At 31.6% G+C, this 21,917-nt stretch overlaps 1 protein-coding gene and 1 long non-coding RNA gene across 2 annotated transcripts; one reads left to right on the top strand and one right to left on the bottom strand.

Annotated features, from left to right (window-relative positions):
• Positions 1–7,020: 7,020 nt before the first annotated feature.
• On the bottom strand, positions 7,021–13,373 carry LOC141533380 (uncharacterized). The gene is made up of 3 exons (XR_012480258.1): positions 12,776–13,373; positions 8,103–8,686; positions 7,021–7,528 (listed from the first exon to the last, which is right to left on the bottom strand). It is a non-coding gene; the product is annotated as an uncharacterized LOC141533380 (long non-coding RNA).
• A 1,154-nt stretch (positions 13,374–14,527) lies between these two features.
• Positions 14,528–17,173, top strand: LOC141533141 (uncharacterized). Its single transcript, XM_074251842.1, has 4 exons — positions 14,528–14,688; positions 16,442–16,561; positions 16,635–16,784; positions 16,860–17,173. Exons 1-4 carry the CDS (start codon positions 14,626–14,628, stop codon positions 17,040–17,042), a joined length of 516 nt encoding a protein of 171 aa, XP_074107943.1. The 5' UTR covers positions 14,528–14,625; the 3' UTR covers positions 17,043–17,173.
• Positions 17,174–21,917: the final 4,744 nt, after the last annotated feature.

Genomic DNA, 21,917 nt, shown 5'->3' on the forward strand with positions numbered 1-21,917 from the left:
AATCATTTCGCTTTAGTACACGCAGTAATTCACCGATCACCTACCGGCCCTCGACGCCGTGACAACCGTACGGTTTACTCCGAATTCCCCCTGGAATACTCCAATACTCCAATTCTCTGACGCTTCCGACGAATCTTTCTGCTTTATTTATTGCTATTGCAAAAAAAGTTCACCTTTAATCCGTTGGTAACTTTCAAAGTGCCTGGTCGGTAATCCAGTCTTCAATGTCCGCCAAAATTTATCCTTCAAAGCTTGATTTTTAAATATTTTATCCCTGGAATTAACTTTTCAATCAAGGTATATTTTATTAAACTGTTATATAATTTTTTTTTATTTCAATTGCATTTTTCATGAGTTTTACGATTTAATTTTGAATTTATTTTCTTACAGGTGAAAAAAGGGGATTTTTTAGAATTTTTTGAAGAAAAAATTTTTTAAAAAGGAGCTACCTCAATTTTTTGGCGTAGCTAAATGCTAAAGCCTCTAAACTTTTACTCGGAAAGAACAGGGTTCGAATCCCGGCCTCAGTTTTTTTTTTTTATTTGAAAGTTTTAAAGATTACATTTTTTTTTTTAATTTCTAGCTAATTTTAAAAACTTCCCGCCTTGAAAATTTACTAAATTTAGAACATCACAAGAAATTTATCGAAAAAAATATTTGAATATTTGAATGTACCTAAAAGTAATACCTACACACCTTTAAAGACTATAAATCGGTCACCGGTGGATTTACGCAACGTATTTTTATTTAAATTGTTCTTGCAGTAATAAAATTCAGTTTATCCTGTGGGGATTCCTGAGCGGTGAGACGCCGTTAATTTAAGCCCCTGCAAAATTCAGAGTGAACCACTTAACACAGTGAATTATTGTTCTTTTTATTTACTGCGTTAACTAAATTCAATGGAAAAAAAATGTAATAAAAAATAATAATTTTCCAACAAAGATGCCATTTCGAGAAATGGAAGCACTTAGAGTATCGAATGCATATGAAATCAGGGGTTTTGTCCCCCGGAACATGATAATATACCGAATGGTATACACTTCTTGAGATTCATATCCTATTGAGATGTACATTCGATTACGCAGAGTGTCGCAGTAACAATGCTCTCAATATTACGCTGATGAATTGTAAATTTGTCATTATCGAATTAGTCTTTACTGTACAGAGCACAGAGAGTGGCTAATTTTATATGCTGACGTCTACATTGTATTTTATTAATAACAAATGTTAGATCAATTTTTTATATTACTTTTTTTGATGGATTTTAATTTTTAAAATAATAAATTAATTTTTCAACAGCTTTTAATTTGATATCAAGAATATTTTCTTTTAAAAGAGATTAAACTAAAATGGGAAGAATATCATTTAATAAGTAACACGATCGGAAGAAAATGGCGCCCAGTGGGTGAAGTTAAAGGCGGAAGGGGAGGCAAACCTTATCGGGGAAAACGATACTCATCGGTAATTCTCCGGCGTATACTTTATTCTTAACTTGTGGTAGAGATCAAGCTTTCTATTCTTCCCGAGGATGCTTTCTTTCGAGACTTAAGTCCGACCGTAACGAACTGATTCTTTTTCTGAGATTGTTCGCTCGCTAACAAGCGCTCTAAACAACTTGGATCTTTTTTCACAGAAGTTACTTACTTCAATGATTCTGGTAAGCTAGTAGTAAACCAAAAAGATTTATTAAATTGCATGTTCATTCGCTAAAAAATTAGTTTAATTATTAAAGAAGCTGCATATATATTTTTTAAATATATATTCAATTAATTTTTTTCATAAATTTAATTTAAAATTAGTTGCTATCTGAAATTTTTTTCACTTAGAATAATTTAGGGTGAAAATTTTTGTGAAAAAAAAAATTATTTTTATGATAAATTTATTATAAAAAAAAATTTATCAATTTAAAAAATTTTTTAAAATTGAATTTTATTTTTTTTTCATCAGTAAATTTTTTTTTCCGCTTATAATTCAACTGAAAATTAAATAAAATCCTCATCACCGCTAAATCACTCCAAGCGAACAAAAAAAACTAATGTGCATGAAATAAAGAATAAATCTCTAATCCGCATTGTCAGAATTAGACATTAGGAATGTTTTATAGCGACATTAGGGTATTACGGCATTAACCGGAGATCTTGCAGGGAGTGTGACGTACGCATGCGAATTTTATTAGAAATCGCCGCGGACAAATTACGTGACTCGGCTCTGAGTCCTTTAGATAGGGATGAAGGATATGTAGGTCACCCTCGGGTTGTTCCTGGTCTAGTTGTGCTGGGAGAAAAGCGCACACTTGTATAAAACACATCTAATACATAATACATAATACATAATATATAACATATATAAGCAAGCTATAAACGTAATGTTACGGGGTGGTGCTGTAATAGACGAGACAGTTGAGGGTGCGACCCTCAGCTCTATAACCCTCGACTGGTTTCACCTCCAGCACCAGAACTCTTGTATTCTTATCCGAAAAATCGAGACTCGGAGCTTGCGCTAAAAAACAAGATTATCTTCTTATTCTTATCTCATTTTTAAAACGATTTAGTCTGTTACTTTTGTGAATATAAATGATGATTTTATTAAATTTCTGGGTAGAATCAGATCCGATAGATTTTGCTTCATTGATCTTTCTTATGCCATATATTTATATAAGAAAGGTGAAAATAAATAAAATCGCCGATTTTATGGCGCTCTTTTAAGCTCGAGTTTGCTGACTCTCAAAACAAACGCTTACTGTTAAGAGTATCAACTTAAATAATTTCGGCGGTTTACTTGGGGGCTTAAACTATTTATCACCAATTACCATAAGATTCAAGTACTTTTGCTTTTAATTAAAAGTTATTAAGCTCTGGTTTGTGCTCTTCGTACATTATTATTGTTGATTAATTGCTAAAAGGTTAAAACAGGATTAATATACTGGAAAATAAACAGTTAATTCAAGAGAAATAAGCTGTTTTAATGTAAACAAGTTGTAAAGTTAGAAATTAAAAGCTATGAGAGAAAAAAAAAATATTTTTTTGACACTATAAATTTTTTTAAATTAAATTTTTCAAGGACTTGGGAACTGAATTTTAAATTTATTTTTTTACAAGTGAAAAGAGGGGATTTTGTAGAATTTTTTGAAAAAAAAATTTTTTAAAAAGGAGCTACCTCAATTTTTTGGCGTGGCTTAGAGCTAAGACCGCTAAACTTTTAGTCAGAACAAACGGGGTTCGAATCCTGTCTTTAGTTTTTTTTTCTACCTTCTAAAAAAAGTTATTATTAATAATAATGATAATAATAATCTCTAAAGCGATGTAAAAAAAAAATTTTTTTAATAAAATTTTATTAAAGAAAAATTATAAAATTATACTTTATAATATTTTAATAAAGTGACAATTCAGAGAATTAAAAAAAAAAAAAAATAAAAAGTAAAAAGTAAAACCTGAGGGTATAAATTACCGGATAATAGTATTATCACAGTGGAAATAAAATAAGAATCGATTTCACGAAAACAAATCAATCCGGGACTATCAGATTACTTTGGAGATATATTAATCGAATAATAAAACGGTTTTATCGTGTCTGGTGGGTGTAAAAAAATTTTTCAATTTAACCCGAGGGTCATGAAGAGCCACGTTCTTTCGTCCTGCCGTAGCTCGGTTAAAGGTTCGAAAGGAGATGAGTTTTGCGGACGAAGACTGCTGCTGCAGAGGTTCAGCTGGCGAACATACGACAATGAAACTAAGCGTAACGCAAGTTGTAATGTGAGGACGAGAAAGCTCTCAGAAAGGGAGGAGATGGAGATAAAGATGAAAGGAAAAGAAGAGGGTTGGATTGAAATGGAAGCTCTACTCTGCTGAACAAGAAAAGGACGAAGGTGCCCAGAAAAGGCGCCTGATGCCAAGGGATCCTCTCCCTTTCTGCTGATCCCCTTAGGAGTCGCCGGAAAGAGCGTCGTGGGTCGCCCTCAAGACAAGGACGATCCTGCAGCTCCAAAGGAACGAAACGCGATGCGGCATCCCTACAAGCGACTACTTAAGTCAATGGAATTTATCAACCTTCTCGGAACGTCAAATAAGATTCAAATAAGACGGCTGACTGCTCGAAAATTAAAAAATTGCTTGATAGAGGTTGATTTTTTCTGTAATTGCGAATTTATGCACTAAAAAAAATTAATTTGAATCGAGAAAAATTTTTAAAGCTAGAAAATAATTTTTAAGAACTATTTTTAATATGAAAATAAAATTATTTATCACATTTTATTGTATATAAAGAAAAAAAAAATACTGAGGCCGAGATTCGAACCTCGTTTTTTCCGAGTGAAAGTTTAGCGGTCTTTGCATTTAGCCACGCCAAAAAATTCAGGTAGCTCCTTTTTGAAAAATTTTTTTTTCCAAAAATTCTACCAAATCTCCTCTTTACACTAGTGAGCAAATAAATTTAAAATTTAATTGCAAAGTCATTTAAAAATTTAAATGAACTTATAAATTTAAATATTGCAGCATATTTTTCGACTTTTTTTTTATATTTTTAATATTAATTAATTCTCCTTAATTTTTTCCTGTGTAAAATTTTTTTAAGCAAAAGAAGAAATTTCGTAAAAGTTTTTTTTAATGTATATGTATTAAATATAAGACTTAGAATTCAAATCACGTTAAAAATCCCCCCCCCCCCATAAACCGAGCCAAGGAAAAAAAAATCAATATCAAAATAAAATATTTGTGAAGATTTAATTAATTCAGAGAAAAACGTGAAAGCTTTATGAATTCAAAACTAGTGTCTACATTAATGTCTCTCTTCACCAGTCGACATACCGACGTTTCAGTCACGGGGGAATTCTCAAAGATTCTTCAGAGTCCTCTTTCCTAGTGTGCTATATACAATATACTCCTAGAGAGCAAGAGCAAGAGGGCTATAGTAAGATTCGTTTGCCCGAAGTTTGTTCTCGTCGAAATTCCCTGAAGCGCTATCTTCATATTTGATGCCGTCTCGTCCACTCCACTAATGCTTCTCGTTGGAAAGTTACCATCACCCTCCCGGCACCTTGAGGATAATACTATCGCAAAGGGACTATACTTGATCCACCATCCACCATCTACTAGCTTTCTTACACAAAGACTACCCGGGACTTACTTCTATCCTAGTCGCGTTTCAGGTTCCACTTTGTACTTTGTACTGTTCGAGAATTATATTGTATTAAAAGATGTGCTAAAAGTACAAATAATACAAACATATATATATATATATATTCCAAAAAACAATTATAGCTTCTGATGAATTATTAATTTTAAAATAATTTTCTCTCATCAAAATTGTTTAAGATTAAATCCTCTACAACTTTGTTTCGAAATTTTTTCTTTAAATTTAATGGTTTAGAAACTAATCCAATTTTTATTCTTAAATAATTTAGGTGAAAAAAAAAATCGTCTTAAAATTATTTTAAGACTTTTTTAAGACGCCAAAAAAAAATTCCGAAAGCAGATTTTTTAAATTTGCTTCTTGAATTTTTTATTTAAATAAGACAGCTCCGGAAAATTATTATAGAGAGTCTTAAAATAATTTAAAAATCATCTTGAAAAAATCTTAAAATAGTCTTGAAAAACCTTAAAGTTATTTACAGCGTCACACATTTCGTCTCAAATACATACAAGTAAATATATTAAAAAAAAAAAAAAGAAAAAAAAGTACGAAAATTAAAATAAGTGATAGATATCCGCGTTAAGGCGAACATTATGTAACATAAAATTTTTCTCAAGTGCCTGAGACCGGTGAGCCGAGCAATGCTCATGAATTTCGTAGGGGCTATAAATCAGAGGTGTAAAAATTCATATTCCTCGGTGGCTCGGGACTGTAAGGTGCGCGTGAATGTGTCATGCAATCTACCGGTGCAACGTCGGCATAAATACGTGATACTGCTGCAGGATGAGCCATCTTATTTTTATAAATTTTATGCCTTTTATATATTTATATTTGTCTTACTTGCTATATTATTATAAATAATAAATAATAAATAATAAATGGAAAAGCGGCCGCTTGAAACAGTGGACAGATGTCCAACCAAGATATATCGGTCGAGCTATAATTCTCAGCTTTGTCTCTTGACCACTGACAAACTCACGTCTCCACCGATCCAGATGCGCTCCAACATCTGTTTCTACTTCCTATTTAATTCCATCCCCGATAAACAGTTTAACCAACTACTGACTAGTCCGAAATAGTCTTCAGCCGTTTCGACTGATATATGGAATTATTCTCCGTTTAGATAAATAAAAAAAAAAAAAAGCAAGCCTGATTATTTGACTGAGCGACCCCTCACTCCAAAAAAATAAAATCCGAGAAAATCCACTAACAAATTTATCAATTTTTTACAACGGTATAAAATAAAAATTAAATGACAATAAATGAATAATTGAAGACGGAATAAAAAGTGGCAATAAAAGTTTACGAGGACCCTCAAAGGTTAACGGGAGAAATTTTATTTTCGTTATCTCAATACACAATTTTATTATTTTATTCAATTTTATTTTTCTTTTCCACATATAGAATAAAAATATACTCTGCACAACATAAACCGGGGTGACTCACACGTGTCTCGTCTTTTAAGCATATTCCTCCCCAAGTTCTGGTTCTCAATCTCGCGAAAATATCAAATGGACGACCCCCCCCCCCTACATTTTATTACTTATATTTTATATTACATTATTTCGCTTTTAATAAATCAATCGATTTTACTGCGGAGGAAAAATTTCATTTTTGGAAAGAAAAAATTGCTGTAGTTTTTAAAATTATGTTTTTAGAAAAAAGTGTTTGAGACAAAAGTTGTAGAGAATTAAATTTTGAACAATTTTGGTTGCTATAAAAAATTTTTTCGGTCAATATTTTCGAAGAAATAACAATTTTTAAAAATAGTTACAAATTTAAAATTATATTGAGTTTTTTTTAAAAGCTTTTTTAATTAATTAAAAATATTTTGAGTTATTATATTGATTTGCTGGAAAGAATAATCTGAAGATTTGTGAGCCCTTGAGCAATAATTAATAAAGTGAAATTAGCTTTCGCATCAAAGCCAAAAGCCGTAATCTCGAAGAATAAAAAAATGTACTATTTAGTTGTAGTCGTCGGTATTCTGCGTTACGTCAAAGTTAATGAAAAAAGGGAATAAAATAGAAATAAATAAACGGAGTAGCAATAGCAATAGCAGTAGAAATAAAAATAAAAATAAATAAGACGGAAGAAAAAGAGCGTGGAGTTATACTGTACAGTTATAGAGTGGCCCGGTGGAGAAATAGATGAAAAAGAAATGAAATCCGACATCCGGAAAGGCGCTCGGCAGTATTGTCCTTAATTGGGTTCGTTCAGAGTTCCCGCGTTTTCGTGAAACGATTTTGATTGTTCCGCAAGGAGCTCTTTCTAAACTTTCTTTAAACTTTGTTTCTATGTGTGTATCTCCACTTCCGGACAATCTATCGGGCTTATAACTTGCTCCAGTTATATATCTTCTGTCCTCAAACTTCCCACATCAAAAAAAAGTTATATATACCTATATACAATATTAGAGTTTTTAATTATATAAAATTATATTAAAAACAAAATTATTTTATAGTATTTGTTATAATTTGGATAAAAAATAAGTCTATATTCTCAAGTACTCATCTTAGAAAAAATTTTTAATGAAATTTAATTTTCTACAATTTTTGATTCAAAAATTTTTCTCTAAAATTAAAATTTAAAAAGTTACGAAATTTTTTTTTGAATTATCATTTTACTATTAAAAGTCTTTAAATATTGAAGTTTTTAAAAATATAAGCTCATCCCGATGTTACACTCATCAAGAGCTTTCATTTGAGTACTCACATGAATTTTTTATATATTTTTCATATATACATATATATAAAATATATAAATATATGAAAAATTGATGTGGGTACTCAAATGAAAGGTCTTGATGAGTGTAACATCAAAATGAGCTTATATCTTAAAAAATGTCAATAGTTCACGAGATACACTTAATAATATAAATTATTTAAAAACTTTTAAAAATAATGGAAAAAAAAAAAAAAAAAATGATTAATAATAAAATTGCAATTTACTCCAGATTAAAAAATCGCAATTACCGAAAAAGCACTTGCTCATACGACAGTTGGCGGTTGTCAGCCAGCATCAGCATCAATAGCGATGTAGCGTACAATGAATCATGTTTGAGAGCTGGGACGACTCTTTTGGGTTTGATCCTCATCAGAAAACCGCTATTGAAAGTTTCCCGTTCCATCAATAGAGAGCTCGGTCCGTCATATGTGAATACTATCCAGGACACAGCGATCCCCTGAGACAGGAGTTTTTTTGTCGGAAAAGCGTGAACATCCCGATTGAGAGTCTACTTTGCCGCACATGTTTTAGTTAACGGTTAAATGAATACCAGATATGATCCATCAAAAAATTCTTCCTTTGAACCTGGAAACACTATCAATATTATTATTATTATTAGTGACGGTGTTTGTTGTTTGTTATTATTATATTTAACATCCCTCGCAAGTAATGACCGATGGCTTAATTGCGTTTTGCTACAAGAGTCCAATCAGAATCATATGGTTGATAATCACAAGGCTGAGTGTGAGTTCAGTTTGTTCAGACATTCAAAGCGAATTCGAATCGATAAAACGAAGGGTGATACATTTTCGAGGGTATATTTTCGAGGATTCTGTAATTAGAAGGGTGTTTTATACTCACGATTTTATATTTTTAATTTATCTTTCATTATTATTATTATTCATTAAAGTTAGCATTTTAAAGAACAATTTTAATAAAGATAGTAATAATTAGTTAAAAAAAAATTTTTTTTTAAATTAAATTAAAAAAAAAAATTTAACTATACATTTTTTTATTGTAAATATTTAAAAAAATTTTTTTTCTGTTATTCTTCTATTTAATTTGACTTTTGACCTTTGACCTCAAAATTTGACTAGAAGATTAAACTGATAAGGATTTTTTTGAGTTTTAACTTTTTCTAAAACAAAAGCTAAACTTTTTTTTTTTTAGCTGGAAAAATTGACAGAAAAATTTTGATAATAATAAAATTTTCGATACTCCAGACGTGGTATATCAGTCACTGAATATTATGTTACACTCCGAGTGAGCTCTTAGCGCAGAAAGTGCTCGCATGCATAAATCATGCGCTCACATTTTACTCACGTCGTGAAATGAAAGTTAGGGTGGGAGTTCAGTAGGAGGTTGATGTCAGAGAAAAAATCCACCCAGTCCAAGTGAAATACTTCTAAGGTACATCTATTTTATTGATGTTGTACTTGTATCATATCTTCCCGCAAATAAATAAATATATTTATATTGTCATCGTCAGCTTTGGCTTAATTTCTGGATCCAGAAATGAAACTTTTTGGTTTATTGTTTTTTGAAATGTTAGCTGTTTGTTCCAGGAGATTTCTTAGCAAAATAATTTCCTGCAGCATTCCAGCAAAACAAGTTACTATTTATAGAGATTTATATTAATGAAAAATAAAACAATGGGAGTTTACATGTGATACTTAACTCTAATACTGAAGTGCCCGGCCATTAGTCACTGACCGCCGGGTGGTTGTGTCTCTAGATTCTAGTGTCTCACGCTAGATATACTTCGAGGTTATAAACCGCCGAGCTATTTTTCAATGTCATTTTATACATTTTATACAAATTCACATAAATGTTTTACAGGTGAATTTCAAACAGCAAACTTTTGTTCTGGTTATGGAGGCATATATTACTCTTGTAAAAAACTATCAATGGGAATTTTTTTTTTTTTTTTTTTTTTTATCCAAGTATAGAAAATAAATTTTATTTAACTTGCCATAAATTGAAAAATAATTCATTATTTCTGGGCTTAATATTAAAATACGAAAAAATAATAAGATACTTTTTTTTTAGAAAATTTCATTCGTTATCAATAAAATTTAATAAAAATCCTAAAAAGGATTTTTTAAGCCGTAAAAAATCTAAAAAGCGTTAAAAAGCGCGCTTTGACGCAAAATGGCTGCTGAGCTGCGCGCGCACCTATAACACGAAATGGCGCGGCTGACGTCACAACTATAAACATATTTTTCCTCTTGCATTAAACTTCTTTCTGCTTAAAATTAAATTTTTCTCTCTTTTAACAATAATAAATTTTTTTTTCCTTTTTTTTCGTAAAAAAACAGCGCACAACCCTTTTTTCCATTAAACCAGGTGCACAAAAAGGCGAAAAAAGTAAAAACGCAAAAGATGTAATTGTTTGGAATAGAACAGAACAGAACACGGAAGATTGGGAGCTGAAATAGAAAAAAAGAGGGGTAAATTGAACGTAGGTAGTTGTTGAAATACAAGTATCCGTATTTGATGTTTAATCTCTTACTGTTAGCTACATGCACACAAATAAATAAATATATATATATATATATATATATATATATATATATATATATATATATATATATATATATATATACATGTATATATAGAAGCGTAGCCGCCGGTTAGATGCACAAAAGTTGCCCGAGGCAAAGCCATTAGGCAGCGACAATGCACACCCTCTCCTCGAGTTTTATACGCGTATTTCCGCCATTACCGAGCATTCTATGTCGGAATAAATTCTTACCGTGGCATTAAAATTCTTTAAGGGCATTCTGAATACTTAACTCCGGTTTTTGCAATACTGTGCACTATTATACACATTTTGAGAGCCTCCAGGAGGGTAGGCGCGACATTGATGTACACTTTTATTTTATTTGGACAAGAGAAATGAGTCTAGACGGCCTGGCTCTATCGAGGAATGCTTTGATGATTGTCGACAAGGTTTTAAGTTAGTTTTTGCCAATGATTTGCGAGGCTAGGGGGTGGGGGAGGGGGTGGGGTTAAATTGCACGGTGATCTTACGCGTTAAATCGCATCAATGATCTACTTCCTAATACCCGTTCCAGTCGTGCGGATATTTAGATGCACTGGAATGTAACGCGTTCTGTTTGGGCGCTGGCAATTGAAATTGTTGGTACCAAGTCGCTGAATACGAGCTAAATTGTATTTTTTTTTCAAAATTTTGGAGTAAAGTTTTTTAATTGAACGAATTTGGGGTAAATATTGGAAATATGGAAAAACTATAAGAAATCTTTTTTGTAGGAAATTAAATTTTCTATAAAAAAAAATCTGTAAATTTTTCTATATTGTGAATCCTTTAGTCAAAATTTGAGGTCAAATGTCAAAAGTTAAATTAACTAGAAGAATTTTTTTAGGTATAAAAATTAAAAATTTTGGAAAGTTGAAAAAATTATAACGGACTTTTTTTGTAGAAAATTTAATTTGAATCACAATTACTCCTTCGCGACAGTCGCATTTAATTCCAGCAACACGGACGTGTGTAATAGAGTTTTTAATGAAAAAAGGCGAGGGGCGGCTCTGGAAAAAAAAGTAAAATTAATCTAAAAACGTAGACAAAGAGCTTTTAAATTCCAAGATTGATATGATAGGATCGGATTGGTGGTGGTAGAGGGGTGGTAGAGGGGGATCGTCTGTTTTAGCCTCGCCCGAAATTACAAATTTTTATCGTAAATCGTATTTATTAGGCGGCGTGGAGTTTATAGCCGAGATGAGTCGGGGGATGAAAGCGTCGGGGGCTGAAAGCGTCGGGGGCCTGGAGACGGAATGAAGACAGACTCGGTTGTCTCGAGCGAGGAGCAGAAGGGCGAGAATTGGTGGAAAGCGTTTACCGCACAATGGGGCGGCCTATTGTCATGCAGATTCCCCTCGCCTAATATAAAGTGATCATCAGGGGCATCCAGACAATCCCCGAACACGTTAGCACCTACCCGGTTATTTAAATGTGTGGGCGCCACGCAAATATATCTCTCTGTGCTCCAGATGTATAGACGCACATTATCTCTGTCTATATATAGATATATATGTGTATCAGCTCAAAAGGATTTGGAACCCCTTTGGCTCGTCACAATTTACTTTGATGTGTGCGTACTGCGTGATGCGGATACATGCTGGTACCCTTCTAGAGCCGCGATGATTGAAGGGAAATTCGGATGGATAATATACATCTATATCCAGACATAAATATATATTTCGCGGGATGATACATCATTTCCCAATTTCGCCCTGATCCCTCGCCTGTCAGCGGCTCTACCAATATCGTGATAACGTTTTTTCATTTACTATTTTGTTTTATCTTTTTTAGGGAAATTTGTCAGCTCACGATTATTTTTTTTTAATTTTTTAGAGTTAATTAGAATTTTTTAACTTGCTTTAATTTTTAATCATTAATTATAGATGCATATTTTACGACTCCTTGTAATTCATTATTCACCTGATCCATTCCATAATTATTCCAGTTAAGAAAAATTTATTTTATTGAAATATTTAAAATTGTTTATAATAAATTTATAAGATTTTGTTTGAAAAACTTTAATTTCTGGGGTAAATATTGGAGATATTAAAAAATAATAAGATACTTTTTTTGTGAGAAATTTGATTTTCTATAAAAAAGATTTCTTATCATTTTTCTGTATCTTCAATATTTTAGCCAAATTTTGAGGTCAAAGGTCAAAACTCAATAAAAGTAGAAAAATAATATAAAAGGATTTTTTTTTTTTAATTAAAACTCAAAATTTTGGGGTAAATATTGGAGATGTAAGAATTTTATAAGAAAGCTTTTTTGTAGAAAATTTAATTTCCTATAAAAAAAATCCTTACAAATTTTCAAGAATTTTGACTCGTTCAACCAAAATAATTATTTTAATTAACACAAAATAAAAATCTAACAAACTTGAGGATTTTTCGAGATTCCTGGGCGCAAATGGAAAAATATCCCAGCAAGTGGAACGTAATTGCAAAAAAAGTATAAACTCGCTGAACCTTGAAACTCCGGAGTCTATTAAAAGCAAAATCCTGTTAATCCTCCAGCATCCAGGGAAACAAAAGCCAGGAATGTTAAAGACAAAACAGATGTCAGCGAGACGGATCCGCGGAATGCATTTTCATTGAGAATCTCTTCCATTCATATGTATATATATATATGTAACATTTATCATGACAAGATAAACTTGTATCACTTGCATCAGCCGTCAGCAGTGTTTTCACAGTGTGGCTCAAGTACACCCGTCTAGACGTATTCACAGCCGCAAAGTATGTACGTTTTTTAACACCGCGACTGTTTTCCTCTCCGCGATTTAACGGCGTGCAATCTCTATTTTATTTCACACACGTACCGGCGGATTCCTACACCTTCCTACACCTTCCTACATCTTGCCGAGATCTATCTATCTAACCATCTATCCGCCGGTTTTACACTGTTATATGGAAACCACTCAACTGTTTTAGCGACGCTTTGCACCTCGGTCTATTCAATCTAGATTTGTCCCGAGGCAACCTATCCAGATACGCTTCCTGATATCATCCAGATACTCCGAGGCACCAGACTATTTTACACGGATATTGTTCACAACTTTGTTATCATTTCTTTGTTTTCATACGCTGAAAAATTTACACATTTTATTACAGATTTAAAAAAAAAAAAAAAAAAAAAAAAAAGAAAAAATTATAATAATAGTAATAAAGTGGCAGATTAAGCGACATTGTCATTTTTTTTTTTTTATTTTTATATTTAATCCAAAGTTTTGACTTTTAAATTTTTTAAAAGAATTTTGTGCTATTTTTTTTAGTTTTGACCTTTGACCTCAAATTTTGGCTAAAATATTGAAGATACAAAAAAATTATAAGAAACCTTTTTTAAAAAAAATTTAATTTCCTACAATAAAGATTTCTTACTATTTTTTAATATCTCCAATATTTACCTCAGAAATTAAATTTTTAATTACCGCCCAATTTTTTCAAAAAAAAAAAACTTATAAATTTATTAAAACAATTTAAAATATTTCAATAAAATAAAATAAAAAATATGTAACAGATATATAAAAACCAATAGAGATTATTCGGACAGTGAGCACACACGTAGAGTGCACGTTAATTGTACCGGCTCATTGAAATTCATGACGCGTACTTGACTGCGATTATCTAACCCGCTAATGGTTATTTTAATAGTCTCACTCGGGATAAATTTTTCTCGGTCAAAACTCGGAAGCTGCCGGCACACTATCGGTTTTTATAACAAGCCCGGATTATAAATATTTTTTCGAAAAAAAAAAAAAAAAAAAAAAAAAAAAAAAAAAGCGACTTAAATAAAAAAAAATGTCTAGAAAAAAATTTAAGCGATAAATCTTTGTCGCAATTAGATTAATTAGATAAGCTCGGAGACTTATTTCAATAAATCAATTAAACTATACGGAGCATGGCAATCAGGTGGAGTTTGATTCGTGTTTAAAAGACACCGTAGCAGCCATGAGTTAACTTTTTTAATTGCCAATTACAACTGTTGATAACAATGTTATTTTCTCGTTGGCGCTTTTTAAATATTATTTACGATGTTATTCAATCTTAACTATTTTCATTCTTTTTTTACTTCTTATCGCGTTTACTCTGCACTCCAGACTCGAGTACAAGAGCAACTTTTGCCTCATTCGACTTTTCCTGCTCTGGCTATAATTATCCAGTGAGTTTCCTTTTTTATTATTGACTTTTAAAACGAATATTTCACTATTTTTTTAGCTTCTTTTTATCATGAAAAACTTTTTACGGGCTTTTTTCATTTTTGCGATGGTTCTTTGCATCCATTCTAAAAATGTGAGTATTTTTTTTATAATTTTCAAATTTTTTTTTCAAATTTTAGTAATAAGATAAAGGAAAAATTTATTTATTTAAAATTTATAAATGATTTTGTGTTAAAAATTTTTGTGTTAAATATTTAACACTTTTTTGTGTTAAAAATTTTTGCATATTTCCAATATTTGACCTAAAAATGACCTAATTTATTGAAAAAACGTAATTATAAATATTTTTACGCCATAAATAAATCAAAAGAAAATTTTTTCGACGCAGACATAAGACATAACAAAGAAAAAAAATTGCTAAACGTTTATCCTAAAAGAAATATAAATATAAATATCTGTCTAATGTAAATTTAATGATTAATGTTAAAGCAGAGCACAAAAGCCATTTATTTGAATGGTTGAGAGCGCATGTAGAAGCATTCACTAAGCTCATCCAGCCTCGGGGCATTTTGTCTCTATATATACACAGACACGATGAACAGTAGTGGTCACCGATCATTTCGTACGAAACGTAATGGTGACTATAACGTCTGAAAAAAAAAAAAAAAAAAAAACGTCTGAAAAAGGTAAATAAAATGAAACGACCGCGATAAAGGAACGAGAGCATATACCACATTATATTATTATATTATATTTTGTACTTAATGGCTTTTGGGTTCTGCGGTTAAACATTAAAAATGGTTGAACACAATTCCGAGCTTTTCATCCATTGTCACGCGCATCGTCAAATAAATTGCGCTATTTTGGCTTTACATACTAATAATATAACGTAATATAATGTAATCTGTGGACCACAGACCGGAATATGGATCCAGCTTTCAAATTTCTTCTAAATAATTACCGAGAATACACACTGGAGTAATAGAGAGCACCCGGCACACTTTCAGATCGGCAAATTCCTCTGCAGCGACCGAAATATTATATCAGCAGAATTTTATTGCTTCTTTAGCGTCATACAAGATTCGACAGCTCGATTGTAAGGCGCCAGATGCTTCCAACACCCTTTTCGAGCTTTATTTAACGTGTTATACCTGAAAAACTTTTCTTTATGCCGAGATTATCATGTAACTGTTAGAGTTAACATCTGCGAGGCTGTTTTTGACACCCGTGGTCATTTTTTTTTTTTTTTTTCGTGTTTTTATATTACATTTTTAGAGAAGTTCAATTCAGGCTTCTTTTGGGATTAAATTAAAATTCAAAATTATGGGTTAAATATTGGAAATATCAAAAAATTATAAAAAACCTTTTTTGTAGAAAATTTAATTTTTTATAAAAAAGATTCTTATCAATTTTTTTATATTTTCAATTCTTTAGTCAAAATTTGAACTCAAAAGTCAAAAATAAATAAATAATTGTAAAAAAATTTTTTTTTAAAAATTAAAACTCAAAATTTTGGGTTAAATATTAAAAATATGAAAAAATTATAAAAAAATTTTTTTTTGTAGGAAATTTTCATCAATTTTTTCAAATTTTCAATTATTTCTTCAAAGTTTAAGGTCACAGGTCAAAATTCTAAATAAATTTTGAAAAGATTAAAACTCAAAATTCTTACTTAATAATAAAACTTGTAAAAAATATTTTTTTGTAGGAAATTAAATTTTTATTCAAAAAACACCTTACTAATTTCCTATATTGAGTTAATTAGCCAAAATAATAATTTAATTATTAATAAAACAATTAAAGTCGGCGATATGACCACAGCAGTTACAACCGACTCTAAATAACAATTAAATAAAAAATAATTTAATTAAAAATATTTATTTCAGTTCACCAAAGAAGTATCATTTAAAAATTGTCAAAAAAATGAATGGTGGATACAAAATATGTCCCCTTCATTGCCGATCGATAAAAAAATAAACTTCGAGGCTGAAATAGGAATAGGTGAAGTAAGTAAACCCCTCTCTACTCCCCTAGTTCTATAAAACTCAAAATATATGGAAGTTATCGTTGAATTTACAGAACACAGGGAACTCAAGTCACGTGGTGAAGTACACGCTGACAAATTGCACCGACTTGTGGTGTAAAGGCTTCGAAAACTTGACAATTGAAGGCGTTGATTGCGCAACAAACGGCTCAGAGCCAGAGAAAGAGCCCTGTGCAGTTTCAAAGGTAATATTTAATAATTGAACCAAAAAAAAATTTTTATTAAATTAAATTAATTAAAAAAACTTTTAATCTAAACAGATTTTAGTGAACTGGTCGCAAAACGGAACGAATTTGCAGACTTTGAGCGTGAAGAAATTGAAAAATGGTTGCGTGAAAAATTTCCCGACCCTCGGGGTCGAAAAAAAAAAACCCCTCGCTCCGGGCTCAGTGCTGCAGCCGTTCATTAAAAGTATCCCGATGAACCCCAAGTTGACTAAGTAGCTGATCTGACTTTGGGAAGTTCCTTTAGGGTTCTCTATTCTTTCGGAAATAATGTATATTATCGTGTACTATGTATAGCATGTATTGCGGGGGATGATAATAATAATAAAAATGATAAAAAATGTGAATAAGTAAGCTCTGGTTTTATTTTGTTCCGTGGTTGGTTGTTATTCCGGCAGAAAGTCATAAAGATTTAAAACTATGTCTTATTCAGAACAAAGTACACCTGACGTAACTCACAAATACACAACAACAGTTACAACAACCCCACAGCATATATATATATATATATATATATATATATATATATATATATATATATATATATATATATATATTCCTTCTTATTCGGCTGGCTTCACCGTGATACTGATATACAGATACAAATATAATGCTTTTCTACCCTCTTTTGTGAGCAACCAACTCTAAAGAGACTTTTATCTGTCAAGTATTTTTTATCTTCTACAAAAATTTATTTTAGCATCTTTTTATTATTATTATCATTATTATTATTATTATTATTATTATTATTATTATTATTATTATTTGTTATTAATTGCTCAGGGGGGTTTTCCCCGGAGTCCGACTCTCCGAGGGCCCAGCCTGAGCGCCATCCATTACTGCTGCACCACTCCGCACAACAAGGCGGTTAGTGAGTGCAGCAGGCCAAATTCATTTGCCTAAGTAGACGCAGGGATCCCAAAATGATAGCCTTTTGCATCCGCACTGCTAGAGACACGGCTGCTGAACTGCAAGCCGGTATCTTCGCAAGTGAAGACACAAAAGACTGTTTTATCCCTCCAAGGACGCCGACAACCAAAACGACGAGCTTGACACGGTAACCTGGGTACAGTTTGCCAATTTCAAATAGGAGATCCTGATATATCTGATGTTTGTGCTCTTTTTTGGCCGAGATATTGTATTATTATTATTATTATTATTAAATCTGTCTAATTTTTCTGAATACTAATAATAATAATATTAATAACTAGCATTAATTTTTTTTTGTTAAATTAGACTGTACTTTTTTAACTACTGACGATTTTAAAGATATAAGCTCATCCTGGTGTTATACTCATCAAGAGCTTTCATTTGAATACCCACATGAATTTTTTATATATTTTTCATATATACATATATATAAATATATAAAATATATGAAAAATTGATGTGGATACTCAAATGAAAGGTCTCGATGAGAGTAACATCAAAATGAGCTTATGTCTTTAAAAATGTCAATAGTTGACAAAATACAAGGTCATTTTTTAATTATTGATATTTTTAAAGATATAAGCTCATTCTGGCATTATACTCATTGAGATCTTTCATTTGAGTACCCACATCAGTTTTTCATATATTTTATATATTTATATATATTACATATATGTATATATGAAAAATATATAAAAATGCATGTGGGTACTTAAATGAAAGCTCTTGATGAGTATAACACCAGGATGAGCTTATATCGTTAAAAATGTCAATAGTTCACAAGATATAGATTATTATTAAATTAATTTTAAGAATGAAAAGTTAAGTAAATATGATTAAAAATAATGAAAATAAAATGACATTGTAATATCTAAATGTCGAAAATATATAATGTAATAGATTTAAATGCACAGAACGATTAACACATAGTATGGAATAGACATAATGCTTATAACCGTGAAATTATACGCCACATGCATTGCACGACATGGTAACGGCAGTAGACTGGAGAAACTCAACAAGATAGAACAGTTCCAGGTTTCAGCCGCTGCAGTTTCCGCATATACGTCCAATATATAGATATTTACACAATGATAATACGCATTATCTCCAGTGGTGCAGTGTACCCGTGTACTCATACGCGGTTGCTGCGATTAACGACAGTCGGTTTCACGCACCCTTTCCCCTTCCCCTTCTCCTTTCCCTTAACATTCAACATCAATTGCTTTGGATGTTCAATTGTCCAAAATGATTTCTTATTATTATTAAAATTAATTAATTAAAAAAAAAAAAATTACATCACTCGACATTTAGGAATAAGCTATCTCTTTTTGATGTTATTGACATTCTTGGAGCCAAAGAAACGCGTATTAGGCCGAATAAAAAATTTAAGAAGAAGAAGAAGTCGAGATGGGGAATGAAAGTGGTAATACATATGTATGAGGTTACACTCGGATATTCAGTGTAGTAACATTTAGATCAGACTAGCTTCTAGCTGAGACAACCAGGTACCGAAACTTGCCGAAATTTCCCATTTTCCGTTTTCCGTTTTGCTTATTGACCAGAGCACTCTTAATCCTGGAGGCCAACATCAAAAGCCATAGACACGAGACGAGAGACACGAGACACGAGACTTCAGACATGAGACATCGGACATGATCAAAGCCGAGCTGAGGAGTAAGAATGAAGAAACCGGATCACGTAGGATCAGTTTGCCGAGGGCAGAACAGGACACACTCCAAGGGAAAGGCATCAAGAATCTATCTATCTCTTTAAGAATTTTCGTTGAAAACCGAAACGCTACCCTTGCTTTTATTCCTCTGACCGGGGTACTCTCTGAATACTGATAGACAGGCTGACCCATGTCCTTTGTCAAATCAGTAGTTACCTTTCTTTATCGACAGAACTGCACTCGTTTGCCGTTTCTAGGATTTGATAGATCAAAGGACTTTCACGTGCCAAGAATTTTTCATAAGAATTCATGGTAATTATTTTGAATTTGTAAGGGCCATTATAGAAATTGCTATAAATCCTATTAACACAAAAAAAGTGTTAAATATTTAACACTTTTATGTGTAATTTTACCATTTATTGTGTTAAATTAACAGAAAAAAGTATTAAATATTTAACATAAAAATTTTTAACACAATATTTTTTGACGCAAAATTTTTTACTGTGTATATAAAATTATATAAATATTTTTTTTTACTAATATGATTAAGCAATTAATGGGCAGTGACTAAAGCACTAAGGTTTCTCATAAAACCATAATTTTGTAAGCATTATGAGGCATGGAAAATGTAAAATAAAAAGGTAAATGAGACAAGAGTAAATCTAATAAGCCGACACGAAAGTAAGTATCCGAGTGAATTCGCTTGCCAAGAAATAATGACTCGGTATATTCTATTACTCGGATGTTGTAGCTGATCGATAAAGAATCCGATAATCCCGGCAAATCCTCGGGCATAGCAAGGATTTCCTTTATTCTTTTCAATCAATTTTTATTTCGCTTCATGCGTCAACATTTTTTTTAATTTATCCCTGACTGTTTCATTTTACAGGAATTAAAACAAACTGAATAAAAATGAACAAAATTTTAATGAGAATAATTATTCGACAAATTTAAATTTAAATTCGTATTATTTTTCCGCATCCCGACTAAGCATTTGCGATATTTAAAATATTTTCCAACTCTATATAGACAACTTGGAGTTCCAGTTGAGCTTTTCCTGGTATTCACGTCCACAGAGAAAAGCAGAGAGGCAGACCTCCAACTGCAGACTACGGCAAAGTCAAGGTATTTCGTATAAAACCTCGACGCTATTATTAACGGTTGGACTGGATGTAAAATGGTCAGAAAAGTTTTTTGAGTCTCTGGTGAGATCCACTACAGCTAGCTAGCTTATACTGCCCGAGCTTATGTACACACGGTGGATTGGAGCTACAACTGTTACACAAACTTTTCAGCAAAATCCCGAGTAGAGTAAAGTACACGCGGCATGTAAACTATAAAGGCGTGTTTTATAAATACGGAACGGCTAAATTTTTTATATGGCTTTCTCCAATCATGTGTGGTAATATAGAGAAATAATGAAAATAGACCCATAGTGTGTAAACATTTTTTTTAGAAAATTTTATAAGCTACAATTTTTGATTGTTATGAGTTTTCAAAAAAATCAATAGTTTAGGAGTTACGGCTATTTTTTATACTGATTAAATAATTAATTTTCATTTTTAACTATCTAATTTTCTTTTCAATATTCAACCCAGAATTTTTAATTTTAATATTTTTAAAAATATCCTTTTGGGTTATTTTCCTGAATACTTTGACTTTTGGCCACTTTTTAGGCCAAAATTCATGAATTAAAATTTTAACTTAGTATAACATAAAAAATACGAAAAATTTGAGAAACAAGTGCATTATAATTATTCACCCAGCCAATAAAAACTCCCTAAAAAGTTTACCTAATACTATAACCCCGTAATCAAGGGAATTTGTTGCGCAGCATAAAGCAGTGTAAACTCAGAGCCTCGTCAAGATAATTAAATGATTGTTAGCCGTCGGCCGAGACGTTGATTGGCTCCATTTGACTCGGAATTCTTCCCCGAATCCAGGGAATTATTCATTAAAAATATTTTCACGATTAACTCGCTTGTTCTGTAAAAAAAAAAAAAACGGGGGAAATATGAGCCGTGTAATCAGCCTTTCGATCAAGTTTTCAGCAAAATTAAAAAGTTTAAGCTCAACACACTAATTACGGCAGAAAGCCCGAGTAATGACATTATCAACCCGAGTGCTCATTAATTTAAATGGATGCTCTGAAAATAGTAAATAATTTGAGCTTTTAATTTTTTATTTTTTTCTCCAGATAATTAAATATTGAGGTTAAGTAGCAAGCGCCGAATAATGGTAGTGAGCAAGTAAAAATTAGTTGTTTATACGGGAGTCTATTACCGAGTGTCAGATCGGAAAAGGGGGCTAGAAGGATATAAGGGAGGGAGGGTAAAGTGTCTGACTAGATAGACATGCGCAAAGGGTCTTTAACCCTCATTTCTCAAGCCATGGGTCACCACCAGACTGTGGTTAACTGGAAAATTCCTTTGAGACTTGCATATCAAAGGCCGATGAAATTAAAACAGCATGCACTGCACCATTGGTGGAGC

Source organism: Cotesia typhae, unplaced genomic scaffold, assembly GCF_013202065.1.
Source record: "Cotesia typhae breed Kobodo isofemale line unplaced genomic scaffold, CoteBio_Ctyphae contig_83, whole genome shotgun sequence".
Taxonomy (NCBI): Eukaryota; Metazoa; Arthropoda; class Insecta; order Hymenoptera; family Braconidae; genus Cotesia; species Cotesia typhae.